The sequence below is a fragment of the Poecilia reticulata genome, chromosome 12 (genome assembly GCF_904066995.2).
Source record: "Poecilia reticulata chromosome 12, P_reticulata-male-v2, whole genome shotgun sequence".
In the NCBI taxonomy this organism is placed as follows: Eukaryota; Metazoa; Chordata; class Actinopteri; order Cyprinodontiformes; family Poeciliidae; genus Poecilia; species Poecilia reticulata.
The window spans coordinates 3,352,447-3,371,456 of record NC_088841.1 but is presented as its reverse complement, the minus strand read 5'-3'; the positions used below and the strand labels follow the sequence as shown (position 1 = coordinate 3,371,456).

Genomic DNA, 19,010 nt, shown 5'->3' with positions numbered 1-19,010 from the left:
AAAGTGATTAACTACAATTTTAAGACAAGTGAGTTATATTTTCATACAGGCCTAATTAAAGCCATTAAAGAGTAAAAAAAAATTACGTAAACAGAACCTGCCTGACAACACGAAGTAGGCTAAAGATCTCAAAACGTAACATAGACTATCAAAAGAAATTCAAAAACAGATGAGGAAAAAAGTGACACATATTTGTCTGCAGTTGCTCTGAAACAATTATTTAGATTAATCATGATGATTCGATTATTAAAACAATCGTCAACTACTTTGGTAATCGAAACAAAAAGACCCAATGTCATTTACACAAAGAACAACATAGTCAGAGTTGTAGATAAACCAAGACTGTACAATTTGAGTGATCAGGCATTCACTAAATTACTACTGTAGTTGCATTATATGCAACAAAATGTTAATGTTATAAATTGCAGAAAAAGGAGTTAAATTATTTCTTTATTATTTAAACGTGTTTCCAATATTTTGGTAAAATAAGGATAAGTGGTTTATTGAAAAATCTGCGAATGTGCCAATTTTTTTTTTTAATCCAACTAATCATCAGATTAATCGATTACTAAAAATGATCTATAGTTGCAGCCCTGGCCTGCAGTGAACCACAGTGAACCACTTATCTAGAGAAAGCGGTGCTCTGCCTACTGGAGTCACTCCAGGAGGAGTACATCAACAATTCACTGAAGAGACTAAAAGAAAACCAAGAACAGCCAAAACAACGCTGGCCTGGTTCAAGGTCAGTAAATGAACAACAAGAAAAAGACTCGACAAAAGTTTTTTCTATGAATTTTCCTAGAATTTTAAGGTCAAAGCCACTGCTGACCAGGAAGAACACAAAGACGGGCGTCAAGTTGACCGAAAACACCTTGGTGGTCCCAAAGAGTTTAGGGGGAATATTCTGTATACTGACAAGATGAAAGTAGAACTCATGTTAGGCATGAGCTAAAATCTAATACCATTCCAAAAATAATAAATGGTGAGAGTATGATGGTCTGGGGCTGCTTTGCTTCTTCAGGACCATAACTGATGGACTATAAATTCTGCTCACTACCAACAAAATCCTTAAGGAGAATGTTTGGCCAGCAGCTCAAGTGACCTTGGGTCAGACAGCAGGCTCAATGAACTGAAGCAGCACACACTATTAAGTCCAAATGCAAGTACCTTATATAAGAACCATATTAGGAACCCTCCAGACCACTCAGGTCTTCTGGTTTTGCTCTGCATTCCCAGAACCAGAACCAAACACAGAGAAGCAGCTTCCAGCTTCTATGTGTCCCAAATCTGGAACAAAGTTCCAGAAAACTGCAAAGATGCTGAAACACTGAATTCCTTTAAATAAATGCTAAAACCCCATTAGCTTAGAGTTGTCTTGGATTAATAATCACTGGAACATTGACTATCAACATCTACAATATCTGTTTAAAGACATTGAATTAATGTGAGTTACTTAATTTCCCTTTTGGATCAAAGTATTTTTGACATTTGAATTGGAAATATCTGGCGTATATTTGCTGGGTAATTTTGATGATGCCATTTAACAAAATGTAATGTTTATTGCTTGTCTTGTAAATGGTTTTAATGTTTTTATGGCGTAGAGCATTTTGAACTGTCTGTTGCTGAAATATGCTAACACAAATAAGCTTGACTTTGATGGTAATGTAGAGAAAGTATGATGATCTGGGGCTGCTTTTTATTTTTTTATTTCCTTTATTTAACCAGGTAAACCCCGTTGAGATCCAGATCTCATTTTCAAGAGGGACCTGGGCAGAAGTCTGCAATACACAGCAACCTGGTTACAAAATAAAATTAATTAATACATATGCACAAGTGTCAAACAGTATAAAACAATTTAAAAACAGTGACACTGTTGGGTTTTCTCTACATTTTCAGGGTGGCAGGCTGATGGGATCCAGCTGGTGCTCATCATCTCCAATCAGCAAGGGCCTTAAATAGGAGCGGCTTCCTGGAAGAAGATGCCAGATGGTTCTGCTTCTACAGTGGTACACTCTAGCTCTCAGTGCTGTGTCTAAAGTGTTTAACTTGTTCCTGGCGCCTCTCCTATCTCTTTCTTCCTCCTAGAACCATCTCTGACCACTCTCTGATATTCATATCCACCTGGACTACCTGACCCTTGCTGTTCTGCTAGGCCTTGCCCCCGGATTCCTTGCCTGTCCGCCCTCAGTTACCTGCTGGAACTCCTCCACCTGGAAACCCCCTCACTGCCCCAACTGCTGTACCCTCCTCTGCTCATCTGAACCCTCAAACTGTAAGCCTTCACCAGGTCACACCATCCTTCCTGTCATTATTCCTCTGTCTAACCGCTCACCTATTTCTCAGTTCCTCCTCTGGCCCGGTTCCTCCCTGCTGCCGCTGATCTACAACTCTCCATCTTCTCTCTATTGCACTTAATTGTTCAATAAATCTGTTAAACTGCGTTTGGTGTCCGAAGTTGTTGCTTGCCTTCGAGTCCTGGTCATTTGACCCGAGGACAACGTAAAAAAAAATATAATAAAGTCTAAGTGGGAGAACTTGAACAATAACAATTGTCTTTGACCGTAGTCATGCTGTTGCTCGATCGTCATGAATATTGACTCTGATTAGATGGCTGACCCTGAGGACAACGTGAACATAACTGTTAGAATAATGATATAAAGTTAATGTCAGAACTTTTGTTTTAAGTCAGATTTAATGCGTACTTAACTCTGTTTTTTTTTTGTGTATGGAACATACAATCGTCATGAGAGAACAAGGTTGAAAAAAAAAAAGTAAGTGGGAGAACTTGAACAATAACAAACTCGATGTCTGTTATTTTAATTGGAGTATTGTTGCCAGTTTTTAGGTTGTCAATTACTTTTCCACATACAACCAGGTTGGTTTGGAAAGTTGTCTTTTCGCTGATAACCGAAAACAATCATTTGAGAACTATTTAGATTTCACTCAGGTTTATCTATTTATGTTCTGAACATTTGATTGAGGTGACATCTCCAAAAGGAGAATGACTGTCTCCTGAGTGCAGTCATTCACTCAGGAGGCAAATACTTTTCACCTCACTGTTTACACCCATCTGCATGATTCATTTCAGAGGAGCATTTTGCATCTGCGCCGCCATCAACACCAGAAACCAATCTGAACCTGCTTTGTTTTCCCTGTTTGTCTCTCCAGCCCTCCTCCCTTCCTCCCTGCTCCTTTCTCTGCCTGTGGAAGTCAGGCTGCTGCAGTAGTGATTGCCGGCACTCAGACTCTGATCGGATCCGTGAGCGAAGGGGTCGGCGCTCCTCGGCCGCTGCTCCTGCGTGGCCGTGTCGCCTCTGGTCCTGTGACATTGTGAAAACACTGCAGCAGATTGGAATTGTACGTGATTGTAGAATGCGGCAGGTCGTTGGGGGAGGAAGCAGCGAGACAGCTGCAGCGCGTGGAGTGTAGAGGTGGCGGTGGTGTGGAGGAGGGGGAGAGATGGATAGAGAAGAAGAAAAAAAATGAAGAAATGGGAAATCTCGGGAACCTGTTTCCAGGGCAACAGAGGTCTGAAAAACACAGGCAGGTTGGACTGTTTATTCGCCACGCTGCACTGCCCTGTGGCAAGATACTGCAGACGAATCTAATAACTCAGGCCCTGGCTCTGGTCTGGGCCCCGGCACTGGCCCCGGCCCCAGTCCCGGCCCGAGCTCCTTCTCTGGCCCCGGCTCCGGCCTCCTGGCTCCTGGGCCCACGCTGGCTTTAAGGGACGCTGCCTCCTGTCAGAGAGTGTGTACTTCTGTCTCATGTGTGTCGCAGGTAAAGGGAAATCACAGGGCCATGCTGCATGATCCATGCCATCCACTCCTCCTCCCCCCTGGCCTCCATACATGGTGATCATCTGCAGGTGACGTCATGCTCCTCCTCCTCTTCCGTTTTTTTCTTTTGCTTTTTCTCGAAAATGATCTGCTCTAATCTGCAGTCATTCACTCAGTAGGCTTCAGGAGGAGGGAGGGGAAACATCCTTTTCTCTGTGGGAGACATTAGCCCTGTGAGCTCATGAATATATTATTGAGCAATGAGGAAAGGCACACTGAGCTGCCAGGTTATGACCTGCGAAAGCAAGCACTAATTCCAACAACCTGTGTGGGGAAAATTAGGATTAAAGATCTGGATTATTCTTGGTTTTTTGTATGTAAATATGTAATACATATTTAATTTTTTTTTAATTGGAAAAAAAAAAGGAAGTGCCACAAAAATATCGCGATGGTAGCTGCACATTTGTAAACGTGAAGAGTGCAGTTTAAAGAGACCAGAAGCATTTGTACCGCTGAGCTACAGCGGTCACATCGGTCCTCAAGCATCTCCTTCTTTCTGTAACCTGACTGCGACGCGAAGAGATAATGCTGCGTTTAATGACCCTCGGACATCTCCCTTTCCCGTCCCCTCCCACGCCTGAAAGTATGGTTCGGAGTAAAAAAAAAAAAAAAAAAGTTGACTTTATACAAACAGTTCGTAAAAAAACATTGCACCCTACCCTCCTGAAATAAGTAATATGCAGTTGAAAAAAACAAGCAGTTGAAGGAGTAAGGAATTATTACAGGAGCTTCCAGAGGAACATAAGAGTCGACAATTCTGCTGAGCTGAAAGTAACATGGGCTTCCATGATACCTCAGCAGACACGGACTGATTATTCTTCACATCTAAAAACACAACTTTTCAGAAGAGGTTTTTAATGTATGACTATTTTTTAACGAGGTGTGTTCACCTTTTATGATTTTGTTTGATGTACTAGTGTTATGTTTGCAATTTTACTTGATTCTTGTAAAGTGTCGATGAAAAGAAAAGCGCTATGCAAATAAAATGTGATATTATTTACATTGTCTGGTGGAGTAATTTATGCAAAAGGAGCCAGGGCCAAGTAATATTGAATGAAACGTGTACAGTACAGTACATAAACTTTTAAGAAGCCCCCCAAATCTTTTTTTTTTTTTGGCCAAATGCAATATTTTAATTTGTGAGAAATAATTTTCATGTTTAATTATCTTCAAAATCATCACAATATACGCATAATATACCTGCATATGATTTTCACTTATTCATTTCAATTACTGAAATACATTAACACAGAGATGCAACTGTATCCTTGTGTTTTAATATTTATATTTTATTGTCAGTTGACAAAAATACGAGTTCTCAAAGGTCATTGAACGCACCACTAGCTTTATCTCCGTTTAGCTAAGCTAACATAACTGTATACTATAAAGCAGCTTCATTGTCTGCCAGCTGAAGCAAACCCACGGTAAGCTCCGGGGCAGTGAACAGGCAGCGTGTTAAGGTGTTCGGTTTGCTAGCGTTCGTTACAATGTCGCTCGCGCTTAGTGACGCCGCACAAAGGAGCGTTCCACGGTGTTACACAAAGTTAACGGTGTGAGTTAAGTAGCTCTCAGTTAGCTCAGGGTGGCAGCCAGCGGCTCAGCCAGCAGCGTGTTAAAGCTCCTCCACAGACAGCTCTCCTACTCCAGTCCTCTGCTGGCACTTAACACAGCGACACATAACCCAAACTTAAAACGACGAGAGGCTGCCAGCGCAGCGCCTTCTTCCATTTCCTTCAAAACGGCACTACCTGCGCCTATTTCTTCACGTTTGAGCTTGGGTATTTTTTATTTTTTTCAAACGGCGGAGCTTCATCACCCGGAGCGTCTGCGCTTTATCCCCCGAGCAGCCCGATAAGGTAAGGTTGAAACAAAACAGCTGCTATTCTCTGTTTTAGTGACGGAGGGGAACACGCGCGCACAGAACACACGCGGACACAGACAGAGAGAGGCTGGTCTCATCCACTCTGTGCTGCACACTGCTGAAATGCTTTGTTCTGCTCTGCTGCATGTTTTTCCTGTGACACTCTTCAAGATGCGTTTACAAATCGGGGTGTTCATGTTTGCAGAAAGGGATGCATCTTATTGAAAACGTCTGGCGCTGAGATAATGAGCAGTAATGTGTGTCACATTAATATTACAGCCGTATTAGATCATTAAACCTGTTTGGGAAGAATTACCTGCTGTGGAATGATTGGGTTATTTTGGGAGAAGGCAGCTGCAGAGAAAACAAAACACGCTGTAAACGGGAGACAATGTCTATTATATATATATATATATATATATATATATATATATATATATATATATATATATATATATATAGCTCAGTTGAGAGAAGAGATATTTGGAGGGAAAAAATCAGTGCTGTGTTTCATTTGTTGGCTGACCTTTACTGTGATGCATTTATATAACAATCTTCCTTGCAAAAGTATTTGCGTCCTTGTAACTTTCTCACATTTTGCCACATTACAATCTCATGCTTTGTTTGGATAGGTTTTGCATAAGCCAGCATATGATTCTGAATACAAATAAATATCTGAAAAGTGTGGAGTGGACATGTATTCATCCTTCTGATTCAATCTGCGAAGCAACAAAAAGACAAACAAAAAAAGAAACACTTTTTGCTGCAATGACAGTGACAAATCTTTGGGGGGGTGTCTCTACTTGTTTTCACATTTAAAGAACTCAATTTTTACTTGAACTATTCTTTTGCAAATTGACCCAAGCATAGTCAGATTTGACAGCTGGTGCATGCAGACATCAATTTCGCCCAATCTCTAGTCTTCTTCAGCTATTGACATATTTTCTTCCACAATGACTCTGTACTTTTTCTTACTTTTTAGACTCGATTGTCCCTGCTGGAGAGAAGCATCCCCACACCATGATGCTGCCACTGATCTGGTGGTGGCATCGTTTTCCACATAGTTAGCTTGAGTCATTTCAGTGCTGACAACAAACACAAAGCTAGCTAACTCACAGTCCACAGGTGAAGCCTTGTGTTTGTTGTACTGATTTAGTTGTTGAGGTAATTTCTGGTTGTAAATGCATAATTAATACCCTTAGTGGCATACTACTGAATTTAAGTAATTTATTTTTTACATTTACAACAGATATGTATTTTATTGGAACTGGATACTTGAACTGAACTAAATAATATTTTTATTCATGTGCATAGATACACATCACATAAAGGAGAACTTCATGAAGTTGTAATGTGTTTTCCATGAACACTTTACAACATATTTTATGTTTAATGTTTTTGCTTCATTGTCATTTAGGAGAGATCAGACAAGTATTTATATTTATAGTATTTATACTATAAAAGTATTCATCCCCTTGGATGTTTTACTCTTTTATTCCTTTTACAAATCAACCATGATCAACAAAATTTTGCTTTATTAAGTGACAAAAAAATTACAAAAAACCTCTTTAATGTCAAAGTGAAAATTGTTTTCTACAAAATTATGACAAATAAAAATGTCATGACTGACCTAATTCGACAGAGGTCCAGGCAATTGGTGATGGCCATCTCACAATGAATGGAACAAAGCTCACCTGAGAGCAGCGATTGTGTCTCAAGTAATTTTAATATAGAAAAGCCTGTGTCTGAAAGATCCATTAATTGGTTAATCAACAACTCCTGGCTATCATGACAGCACGAAGACAACATGCCTACACGGTCAAGTGGAAGAAAGTTCTTTGGTCTCATGAGACCAAAATGGAGCTTTTCAATCATCAGATAAGACGCTATGTTTGGGGGATAACAAACGCTGCACATCACCACAAACACACCATCCGCACTGTGAGGCAAGGTGGTGGCATCATATTTTATGTTTAATGTTTTTGCTTCATTGTCATTTAGGAGAGATCAGATTTCACTTTGATATTAAAGAGTTCTTTGTGAATCTTATTGTCACTGAAGTCATATTTTGCTGATCATGATTGATTTATAAAAGCAACAAATAGTGCAAAACATCCAAGGGAGTGAATACTTTTTATAAGCATTACATATGGAACCCTTTTCGTGCTTTTTTAGTTATCCTAACACCAAAACAAGACCATTTTGCAGTGACCCAGGATCAGTGAGACATGACAATATTCTTGAGACATATCTAAGGTGAGAGAGAGCAGAATCTGTGAAGGGTTGAAAATGTGACTCAAAGCAGAAGATGGAAGTTGTGGACTTTGGAAGATGGACAGATCTAGTAGCAATCTATTTCCAAGAGGACATCTTCAACCTTACTGTCTAGTGTGTGTTTTACTGTTTTTTTAAGGTTAGGGAGACTTACAAACAGTTAGACTCTTATACCATGTGAAGAGTTGATCAGCAAGTGTGATTAGGTCCGGATGTAAGTTTGTATGCCCTCAGAACATGAATGACATGTTGGGATTTGACAAAGTGGGATCAGGTCAATGATAAAGAGTAGTGGCTCAAGATAAGAGCTCTGAGGCACTCCTTGGTTGCCAAGGGAAATGTTCGACTGGGAGGTCACATATTTATTGTATACAAACATTTCAAATGTTTTCACTTTTTCAAAACAGTATAAAAAAATACAAAAATGTGTTATTATATAATTTATAATTTGATGTTCTTTTTAAAATCATGGATTCACATGAATCATTGCTTATACCAAGATTTCAAAGGGTAAAAGGTAAACTTCTTTTTTTTGTCCCTCCTCCAGACGGTCTGTCGAAGCAGGTATCAGGGGAGAACCGGGTTACACCCTGGACAGATCACCAGTTCTGCTTATCATGGTCACAGTGCTGCTTATATACAACAATCTTTAAGGTGACTTGTAAATACATGCTAACAACATCAGTAAACTTCGCTAACCTCATAAACCCTGCGACAGCATCTTTATTTCGTTTTTGTAGTGCAGCTATTAAAGTTGGAGTGGCCGTTTTTTTTTTTTTTTTTTTTACATAAGGTACCATAAGGTTGTGGTCTGAATTTTATCCTCCAGCCAATGGGACACAGAAATGACTTCTATTTGACACAAGATGGTTCAGAGCTGTTATTTGAACAAGGATGACTTGTTGTTTTTGAGTAGGAGTGTGTCTCTGAGGTGAGGGAGCCACTGCCTGTTTTTCCTCTCTGGCCGTGGCTTCCTGGACGTATCATGGGCACAAAAACATGTTGACTTGGCACGAGGCCAGGCTCTGTTACTTTGGGTCAGTTTTGACAAAAATTCATACTCGTCTTTTAATGCATCCTCATAAACTGCTGGAAAAGAGGATCAGAAATGTGGAAAACAGGAATCTAGATTTGCAAAGGAAAGTGTTGATATACTAAGTCTCAAATTGATGCCGGGAGTATTTTTATGTCCTATGCAGCTCTAATGCAGAGTGACAGAAGGAAAGGTGTAGTCCAAGTAACGTTTCAAAAGAAAGACAGTTGTATAGTAAAGGTTCTGTGTTTGTATTATTCACCAAATCCATGTATTAACCTCTGAACAGGAGAATTTCTTAAATATCCCATGAATAATTTTAGGGCTTAAACGATTAATCATATTAATTGCGATGAATCGACAATTGAAATAATCATTAACTAATTTAGTTAACTGGACTATACAAACTCAAAAAATTTCAATTTTCTGAAAGAACAACATACTCAGAGCAGTAATTAAGCCAAAATTGTAAAAAAAAATGTTTACATTTCCCCGTGACGATAAAAAAACCCCTTCCTTGTCTGTAAATGTGTTCTACCCAGATTTCCTCAAGTGACAAAGTTTTAGCTTCACCAGGTTCAAATTCAGTAAAAAAAAATCTCCTATTAAGCTCCTGTTGCTGTTTATTTACTAATTGAAAAAAAATTAAACGGATCCTTCGCCCTACGCTGTATTGATGTTGAGTCGAGGAGAAAGGGCTGAGCTTTGACGTTAGAAGTATTTTTTTTTGCTGCAGATGCATTCTTTTTGCTAGAAATGATCAAGCATACATAAAGGAATGCTATGCCAATGTATTTTACGCAACAAAATATAATTTTTTTAATTTAAAAAAAAGAAATTGAATTGGTTGTTTATTTGCACTTTTTATGTATTTCTAGCATTGTATAAAATAAACTTAAGCGTTCAACTGAAAAGTCTGCAGAAGATGGCTGGTTTTTATCCATTAATCGTCAGAATAATTGATTACTAAAAGCTTAAGTGGTCAATCAAAAAATCTGCAGAATGCCTAATTTTTTATCTGAATAATCGATTAATTATCAAAATAATTACCAGAATAATCGATTACTGAAATAATCATAAGTTTCTGTCCTGATTCATTTTATTCACAGATGCTTTAGGGCGGTATTTATGATGTTTCAAGGGCAAGAGTTTTTATCCAAAACCTATAAGTAATTTACGTAAATATGGTTAAATTACTACTTTTTTTTTTGGAAGGGATGGGGGGAATTTGGACAGCTGACAGAGTAATTGTGCTTAAACTTATAACACTATTAACAAGCTGCTTAAAAACAAATAAATGAAATTCAAAATAAAATACTGCACTTTAAACAGTGGAAGGTTGTTAATCACTGCTGGTATCTCCTTTTTTATTTAGCTAACTGTAACACCTAATGTGTATGTTGGAACAAACAGGAGATTCTTCAGACTTCCTTTTTTCATAGCTTTCTGTTTAGATTGTTTAGACTGACAAAAGCGCCCTAAAGTAAAAACTCTCTTCTTTTCAGCACCATGAGCTGCCATCCGCCTTTGACTGGCCGGTGCTTTAAGATGTTAAAAGATTAGCCATTCAAATCACTAGAGGCTCTTCATTTGTGCTTTTAAAAGACGAAAGCAGAGCAGGTCAGCTAGGAAAGGATGATTTTCTTTTTCAAACTTGCATTTTAAAAATTGAAAAACTTTATTTTCCCAACTTCTCTTCTAGCACAAACTATGCAAGTCGAGCTTTCTTAATATTCAGTAGAAATGCAGCTGATACTCTTCTTGATTAGTGATATGATTGTAAAGAGTTTTACTAAATCAGTTTTGAGAAAGGTAGTAAGGGAAGTAACTTGGCTGCTTTTTTTGTATTTGTGTTCTGTAAGTTGTTCTAGTGTTGGCTCTTTATCTGTGGCTTTTGGTGAAGCCAAAGCAAACATTGGGAGGCGTCCATTTCTGGTGTGGAAACGTAAGCATTTTTGTTCACCTTTCCTGGAATTGGGAAATCTGTTAGAAAGTATAAAAACTATGTAAAAATAACTGTTAGGCAGATCTGTCACAGTATTGCAGTAGGTGACTTTTTTAATTTAAGCTTACTTTTGCAAGTTTAAGACTGCAACACAAGATTACTTGATTACTTGAATGGATGAAATGTTCCTATTTCCATGGGAGGTTTCTGCACCTCTGACAACAGTTTAGCTCTTTCTGTGAAGAAGGAAATGCCACTAGTATTTCCACTGGCTTAGCAGTATGATAGTTTAGATTTGATCCTAAAATCTAAACATGGATTTGATGATACTAGGAAGTGATAGCACCAAGAAACCAAAGCCTAGGTAGACTTTAATTGGTCAGACTTCTGCTATTTTATATTTTTTAATAAATAATAAATGTATTTTGTCCACACCTCTGATAAGGACAGAGGTGTGGACTTGAATCATGAGGCTGAGAATCAAGTAAGATTTTAGTGACAAATTTAAAGACCTTACTCAATTTGAGAAAAAAACAAAAAAACTTGGACTTGACTTGGACTTTCACACCAATGACTCATATCTTTACTTCAACTTGAACACTTTTGATTTCAGTTCAATTCAGAAGTTTAAATTTTACAGCACACAAAAAGACACATGAAGCTTTTTAAAAATATCAGATTAATCATTATGACTCAATTATTAAAATAATCATTAACTCATTTAGTAATTGATTAATTGCTAACTGGAGTACACGGGCTCAAAAAAATACATTTGCTGACAGAGCAATATGATTAAAGCCGTAATTAAACAAAAAACCATACAAAAAATGTGTACATTTTTCATTTAAGATTCAAAAAATTGCTTTGATTCTACCAAAGATTCATACAATTTTTATTTGCATCTTGTAATGTATTTCCAAGTGTTGCATAAAGAAGATAATCAGCTTCACCTGGTTCAAATTCTCCGTATAAATAAATCTCCTATCAAGGACCTTTTGCTATTCAGTTATTTTTTGGTTAATTGAAAAAGTAATCAGTCATACACTGTTTTGATGTTAAGTCAAGCAGAAATATCTGAGCCATTCACATTTTGATGTTAGAAGCATTTTTTTACCTGCAGATGCATCTTTTGCAACAAATGATAAAGCTTTCACAAAAAGAATGTTTTTATTTAGAGGTGGGCAGATCACTGCAACATATCAGTAATATTGATAACAAGTTAGTATCAGAGTCAGATCGATACTACTAACATGGTAAGATCGATACCTTAGTTTCAGATTCTCTCGAATTTTTATTTTATTTTTAGAATTGTAGTTTTTTGTCCCTACCTCAAAAAGATTTTGTTGTTCTGAAATTATATATTTTTTTAATTGTTTATGCATTTTTTTGTATGTATTACGTAAATATTTTGTTAAAGTATTTTGCAGACACCTATAAACTTTGTCCAACTTCTGTTCTAGTTTTTAAAAAAAATTCTAAAGAAAAAAACTGAAAAACTTAGAGGTCAAAAGTGTGAGGATATTTCAAACCTGAATAAAACGCATCGAAATCGGTATCAGCAATACTGGTGCAGTATTTACTTGGTATCGGATTGATACCAAAATATCCAGTATCGCACACCTGTACTGTTATTACATTTTAGTCAATGGAATGTTTATTTTCTTATAAAAAAAAGAGGATTTGAATTATTTATTTGCATCTTGTAATGTATTTCCAATGTTGCATAAATAAGATTTAAATGAAAAATCTGCAGAGTGCCAATTGTTTTATCCGATTAACCAGTTGTTAGAATAATCGATATAGAATAATTGAAAAGTAAAATAATCGTTGGTTGCAGCCCCGTTGTGCATGACTTAATAGTGATCCTGTTGAAACATTAACCCATCTGAGTGGGGCCTCTTGCCTGCCCCTCTGATTAATGCTCTCCTCGCCTGGCCTATTAATCTTCAGTTGACAATCATGTGCAGTTGTGTCATACTCTTTCCATTCTCGGGTGATAGATTGAACAAAGATCTGTAAGAGCATAGTGTTTTATTACATAATCTTGGTTAAGTTAAATTACACACAGGTGGATCCTTCGTACTAATTAGGTGACATCTGATAGTAATCGGTTTAGATTTTATCTGGGAATGTGTTTTGTAAATGTGTCATTTTACTCCCACTTCACGGGTTCGCACTCAGACATAAAATCTCATTTTAAAAATAGGATGACGTTTGTGGTTGCAGCGTAAAATGAAACGCGGAACCCTTTAAGTGGTACGAGTGCCTTTGAAAGGCACTGTAACCGCTTCGTTTGCTGTTGCACATCTGACTGTATGTGGTCCTTGTAAACCAGCAGCAGCAGAGCAGTTTGAGGGCTTGATTGAGCGATTGAGCTGCCAGTGCAACGGCAAGATCTGAGAGCCGAGAGGGAAAGAACGAGAAGAGAATCCGACAGCGAGGAGCGGCGTGAAGAGGAAGAGTCGAGGGTAAAGAAAATGTCAAGACGCCGAGGTCAAAGGAGGCAAAGGGAGAGAGAAAGAAAGGAGTGTCACAACGGGTCCTCCACAGGTACAGTCTGTGCCTTGTGCGCTTGCTTTGAACATCTGATGCAGCCACACACGTCTCCCTTTGTGTGGTTTCACCGCTCAGCTGTGATGGAAGTTCCAAGGTACTCGATAGGAGGGAATTCGCGAGTGGCGATCATGTGATCTGAGGAGTAGCACCCTTTCCCTCTCTGTCTTTTTACACAAGATTCATGATGCCTGACCCAAATCTGCAAAGTACAAAAAGGAAAATGGCAGTGAAAAAAAAAACAGGGAGGGTGTTGGAGGATATCAGGGCTCTGATGTTGGGGAATTAGCATGCCACTTGGTAACCGTCAGATGAAGGAACTCGTTAGGTAAAGGCAGAGGAGCAGCATGGAGCAGGGATCAAGAAAAAGAGGGAACATATGGAGCTGAAGATGCAGGTGTAATATTTAATAAGCTGGTTTATAAAAACCTAATTTATACCTTAATCATTCCTTTAGATGTCCATATTGTGTTTTCTCCTGTGGCAAGCCATCTACACAGTACAGCTGCAGTAACTTTCAAACTTTTTATTATAAAATAATTACCACCTGTTTGAAAAAGGGGGATTAAAGAGAAACTTTTTTCAGTGAGCTGTTGATGAGACTTTTTTCTATGTGTATCTTTCTCCTCTCTAAATGAAGACCATAAGTAGGGATGTAGAATATATCAGCATCATCATCGGGTCTAGATGTGTGAACTTGCACATCTTTGAGTTAGCTATGGCTGTACAGCACTTTAGACACAGAGGAATTCTGAACAGGACCAGGATCTTATCAAAAATTCAAAACTATGAAGTGAAGTGGGCACAGTATACAGGTTGCCTGAATAGACCACTTCCGTCACAATGTCAGACTTTAACTAATCACAAATACTTTGGAATTGGGATTACTAAGGAGTCTTCAGGCACTTGGCGACTGCGTTTGATTGCTATTCATAAGGCTTTGATATGATAATGAATCAATCAATGGATGATGCAAAAGTCCTGATTCTACTCTACTTTCGATGATCTCAGGTCTTTTGTGTTGGTACTTGGACTGAATTTTCTGAGTTAGGAATCAATAGCATTGTTAGCTTGATGCACTTTGGGTTTAAAGATAGATCTGGTTTTTACTTCCATTTTTTAGTCAAAATGTGTAAAAAAGTTCCTCTTGTTTTGAGGGATTTTCTTTCAGTTTCACACATCCTGCATATGGCATGGATTTGATCCAAGGGATTTTACCTTTGCCAGTGTTATTACATAATCTCCATAAACCGTTGCATCTACTTGCTTCTGAGTTCCTTAAATGTGTGTGGAGTTCAGTGCCATTCACTAAGGATCTGCATAACATTGTTTGGAATTAAGTTGTCATCAGCATAGAATGTGACCATCTCTTTGTTGCTGCTGTTTGATGACTTAACATATAAGCTCTGTGGAAACCTCCTCCCTAGAAAGTCCTGTTTGAAGCTTAGCACTGGCCAGGTATGGCTGATTGATGGCTAGGTGTCATTTTGGTGTCAAAATGTGAACAGCATGTCTTGAGGAAGACTCTTGTATTGGTTGATTCATGGATTGGACTCGTTATTAGGGAAGTGCATGCACTGAAATAGTGGTGGGCATTTACCGTATTGGTTGTTTACCACTTAGTGTAAAAACCTGTCATAATAAGAGTTTTTATTTATCGTTGTCTATAAATTTCAGAGACGTGATTCAAACAGCTGTGCAAGTATCCATGAGATGAGGAAATTAACACAAAATTCATCCACAAAATTATTACTGATGCTTGAATCTCCACTAAATTTAAGGCAAATACAAAAATAATTTAGACAAGAATTCGATTTGCACCAGATATTGAATCGTAGCCATGATTGCAATGTCAATGTGTGCAATATCACAGTGACTAAAGTCTGGTTTGGACAAAAGGCATGCCCATATGAATGTGATTATTGAAACGGCAAAAAGAAGAAATGTAGTTGGTCACAACACAAAAACAAACTGCTTTACTGCAGTTTCTATTACCATGCTGGAAGTTGCAACACAAGGAATAAGATGAATATTTTTCTATAAATGTAACTCTTAGAAAAAAACAATATATGAGTGTGAACTGGAAATGTAAATCTTGCTCAGAAAGTTAAGGTAGTGAACAGAAATGAATACATTCTTAACTTGTTTGGGCTGAACTTAGAACTAAGCTGATGCATTACATATTCTATCTATTGCATCAAGTCGTGATTTATGACTTCACATTTAAGCAAAAATCCCCCCGAAATGTATTTATGAATTTTTTTAATTACATAAAGGAGAATAAAAAGCTGCAAAATGCTGAAATCATAGACTACTACAAACAAGCTCTACACCATAAAGTTTGCAAATACAGAATGCATATGGAACATCTGTCAGAAAGTTCATATTCTAAAGACTCCAGCAATAATGGCCTCCATAATATCACCCATCTTTTCTTGCATGTTTCTGGTTTTTTGACTGATGTAAACCAGAGCCATTGATGAGGTCACTGGGGATATAGTGAAGATTTATAGTTGTATGTTAAGCTAACATCATGAAACTTCTTGTTTTGTCTGAGTCAGAAAATCTGAAGATGATCAGTTTACTGTCAAAAATCTAGATAGAGCAAATGTTTGCTGCTTGATTGTCAATCACACACATATATATATATATATATATATATATATATATATATATATATATATATATATATATATATATATATATATATATTTACATACATACAATGCAGAAATATATAATGCAGATTTTCTCACGTAATCTTTAAAAGTTCACAACACAGGAAAGGAAACGTGTAACACCTCTGGCGTGCCTCCTTTCTTTTTTTTCCCCTTGTGTCTACTTTAAATCCACTTCAGGATCCGAAGCATCCTTCCAGACATTTAACTAAAATCCGTTTCATCAAGTTCAAACAGAGAAATGATGTGAATTTAGTGAAAACACTTTGAACACGTGATTAATCAGCTACCTATTGATCAACAGTCAGAGTGGTTTTGTGTGTCCTGGGTGTTCCCGGGAATGACGCCGGAAGACGTTGAACTTTTATTAACTTAAAGAAGGTCCAGAACATGTCACTTAGTCAGCGGCGGGAGAGCAGCGCACGCTCCTGAGTCACTGCTTGTACTTTGGTGAGGCGAGAGAAGAGCTCGCCTCGTCTCATCTCTGTTCTCTTAAATTCCTTTTGAAATCAGCAAGCTAAATTTAGCTCGCACCTCCCTTCCCCCCTCCCGTTTCCAGAGGTATCAGAGCTGCAGCAGACAGTGATAGGCTAACGTTTTTGAAGTGCGCAGTCCACACACACACAGATTAAAGTGAGTGGCACAGAGTGGGAGGTCGCTATGTCTTTTGTGCACACAGTGTGGGCTATAGTGATGATAAATGGTTTCTGTGCAGCAAATGAGCTGTGAGAGTTTGTCTGTTTATGTGCGTGTTTTTTTTTTTTCCCCTTCTCCCAGGGCTCCTGCTTGAGGACAGTGGGGGCTCTCTAATGATCCCACCATTCATCCGATGAACCCCCTTAACTCCATGAAACCCTCCCTACCTCCCACTCCACAAAGGTACACACACACACACACTGTGCTGACATTAAGCCCAGGTAGATGATGTGATGTATGTGACTGTCTCATTCAAGCAACAATGCCACTTGATGATGGATCTGCACAAGGATCAATCTTAAACAAATAATTCAACTCACATGTCACCTTAGACCACTAGGAGAAAACTGATCTGGAAATTATTTAGTCATGATAAAGAAATGAAATAATGTCATCACTACTACACTAGAGATGCAAATTTTCAGTGTCTAACAATGAGATTGACAAAAGCATTTATTCTTTCCAAACGGTCAAGAGATTCTGTTTGTGTTGTCATATGACTGACAGGAGGAGAAGATGGCGTAAGCAAATAAAACATTTATGTAAAAGTTAGTACGGTTCCACACTGTATCACATTTCATCAGTTTATATCTAAACAAAAATAGGTTTGTGTGCAAAATTACCAGGATTACTTTAGCTTAGCTACCTGACTTTTTTTTTCAATAAAAAAAAATATGAAAGAATTATATTTTTAAAAAAATGAAGCAGATATAAAGAGCATTTTGGATCGATTCAGGATTCCCAGAACTAAGAATTGCAATTCTCTATAGAATATTTTTTTTCTTTATTTCTACACAACTCATAATTCGGAAAGCAATGCAGATAATCGGTTGATCTTTACTAGACCACTCAGGCAGGTTTCAGGCTGTTTTATTCCACCATCCATGCCTTTTTACAGCTAAACTACTCGCCTCTGAAGAGTTTTATCAGATTAAACTTCATTAGATTTTAAAAATGCAAGAGCAGCACCAGAAATTGTTGGCAGCAACACAGACAGGCTTGTTTAATTTTATAGATTACAACATGGTGAGATGTTTTGTATGGAGCTCAATTAGTCTCTGAAAGATTCACAAAGTGTGCAATAAGATTTGCATGCTCATAAAAGAAGACTTGTAAGTACATCACATGATTCACACATTCACATATGTGTACATTCTCAAATGTACAAGTTTCCCACTGCACAAGTAGCAATACACAACAAATACAAATTGCCAAATGCGCGTGCACAAATCACCAGCTGTGGATGGATCGGTCAACATGGGGGCACAGATCAGCTGGAATGCGTTTTCGACTTTTGAGACTTGCTCACCTCATGGGATTTGAAAGTGAGATGATGCATCCAGGCTGGTGATATCTGAGAATTGTGATTGTGACGCTGCGTTCAAGGAACAACAAATGGGAAAAACATAATCTTAATAAATTTTCAAACTATTTTTAACTTAAAGAATACAGAATGTTAAAGGTGCTTAGGCTTTTTCTTACCTAGGTATTGTTGGGGTAGCCGCTAATTATACCAGTGACAATTTTTTCTTTAAATAGGATGGGGTATTTTTTATGGGTGCACCAATAATTTCCTGATTTTCTTAATTTTGGGAGGTAGGTGATTCACGTCTACACATGTGTGTTTAGCAATAGTTATCTCACTGTTGCTAACTCAGCAACTTTAGTCAGCAACTTTTCAGACAGAAAAAATTATCGGCCAAAATCAGAATCGGCATAACCTGCCAGAAAACTTCAATCGGTTCACCTTAGTTTTTTTGTTTCTGACTGAAAAACTTTATTAAAATAACGTTTGAATGTTTCACAAATCAGTCTGGTGTTATTCTGCAGCAGTAAAAAACACAATTTAAAGTTTGCACTTCTATGCTAACAGTAACAAAGCAATGCATTTGCTCGTGTTGCTGATTAATTTTTTTTTTTTTTTTTAATGCAGATGTGTTTGTATTCACACATCAGCCTATTTTTCAGTTTTCTTGCCAACAACATTAGGTATTGCAGACCTGCAAGTGATGCGGTGTGACAGCCATGCTGCTGCGGTAGCTTCCTGTTGAGGAAATGGTTCAGAAGGAGGAAACTGAGGCTAACCTCAACTGTCAGATGAATAAACCGTGCTCAGGTTAATCTTTAGCTC

The 19,010-nt window shown here is 37.9% G+C and overlaps 1 protein-coding gene across 3 annotated transcripts in view; it reads left to right on the top strand.

Moving 5' to 3' along the window:
- Positions 1 to 5,181: 5,181 nt before the first annotated feature.
- zmiz2 (zinc finger, MIZ-type containing 2) overlaps positions 5,182 to 19,010 on the top strand; it is a 37,419-nt gene continuing 23,590 nt past the window's right edge. The window contains exons 1-2 of one of the 3 annotated variants that reach the window (XM_008423231.3): positions 5,182 to 5,695; positions 16,961 to 17,062. In XM_008423231.3, the coding sequence (XP_008421453.1) occupies positions 17,013 to 17,062 (50 nt within the window). In that variant the 5' untranslated portion in view covers positions 5,182 to 5,695; positions 16,961 to 17,012. Of the gene's footprint in view, positions 5,696 to 13,265; positions 13,503 to 16,960; positions 17,063 to 19,010 lie in introns of those variants that run through there. The other 2 variants (XM_008423233.3, XM_008423232.3) reach the window with 2 other exon arrangements.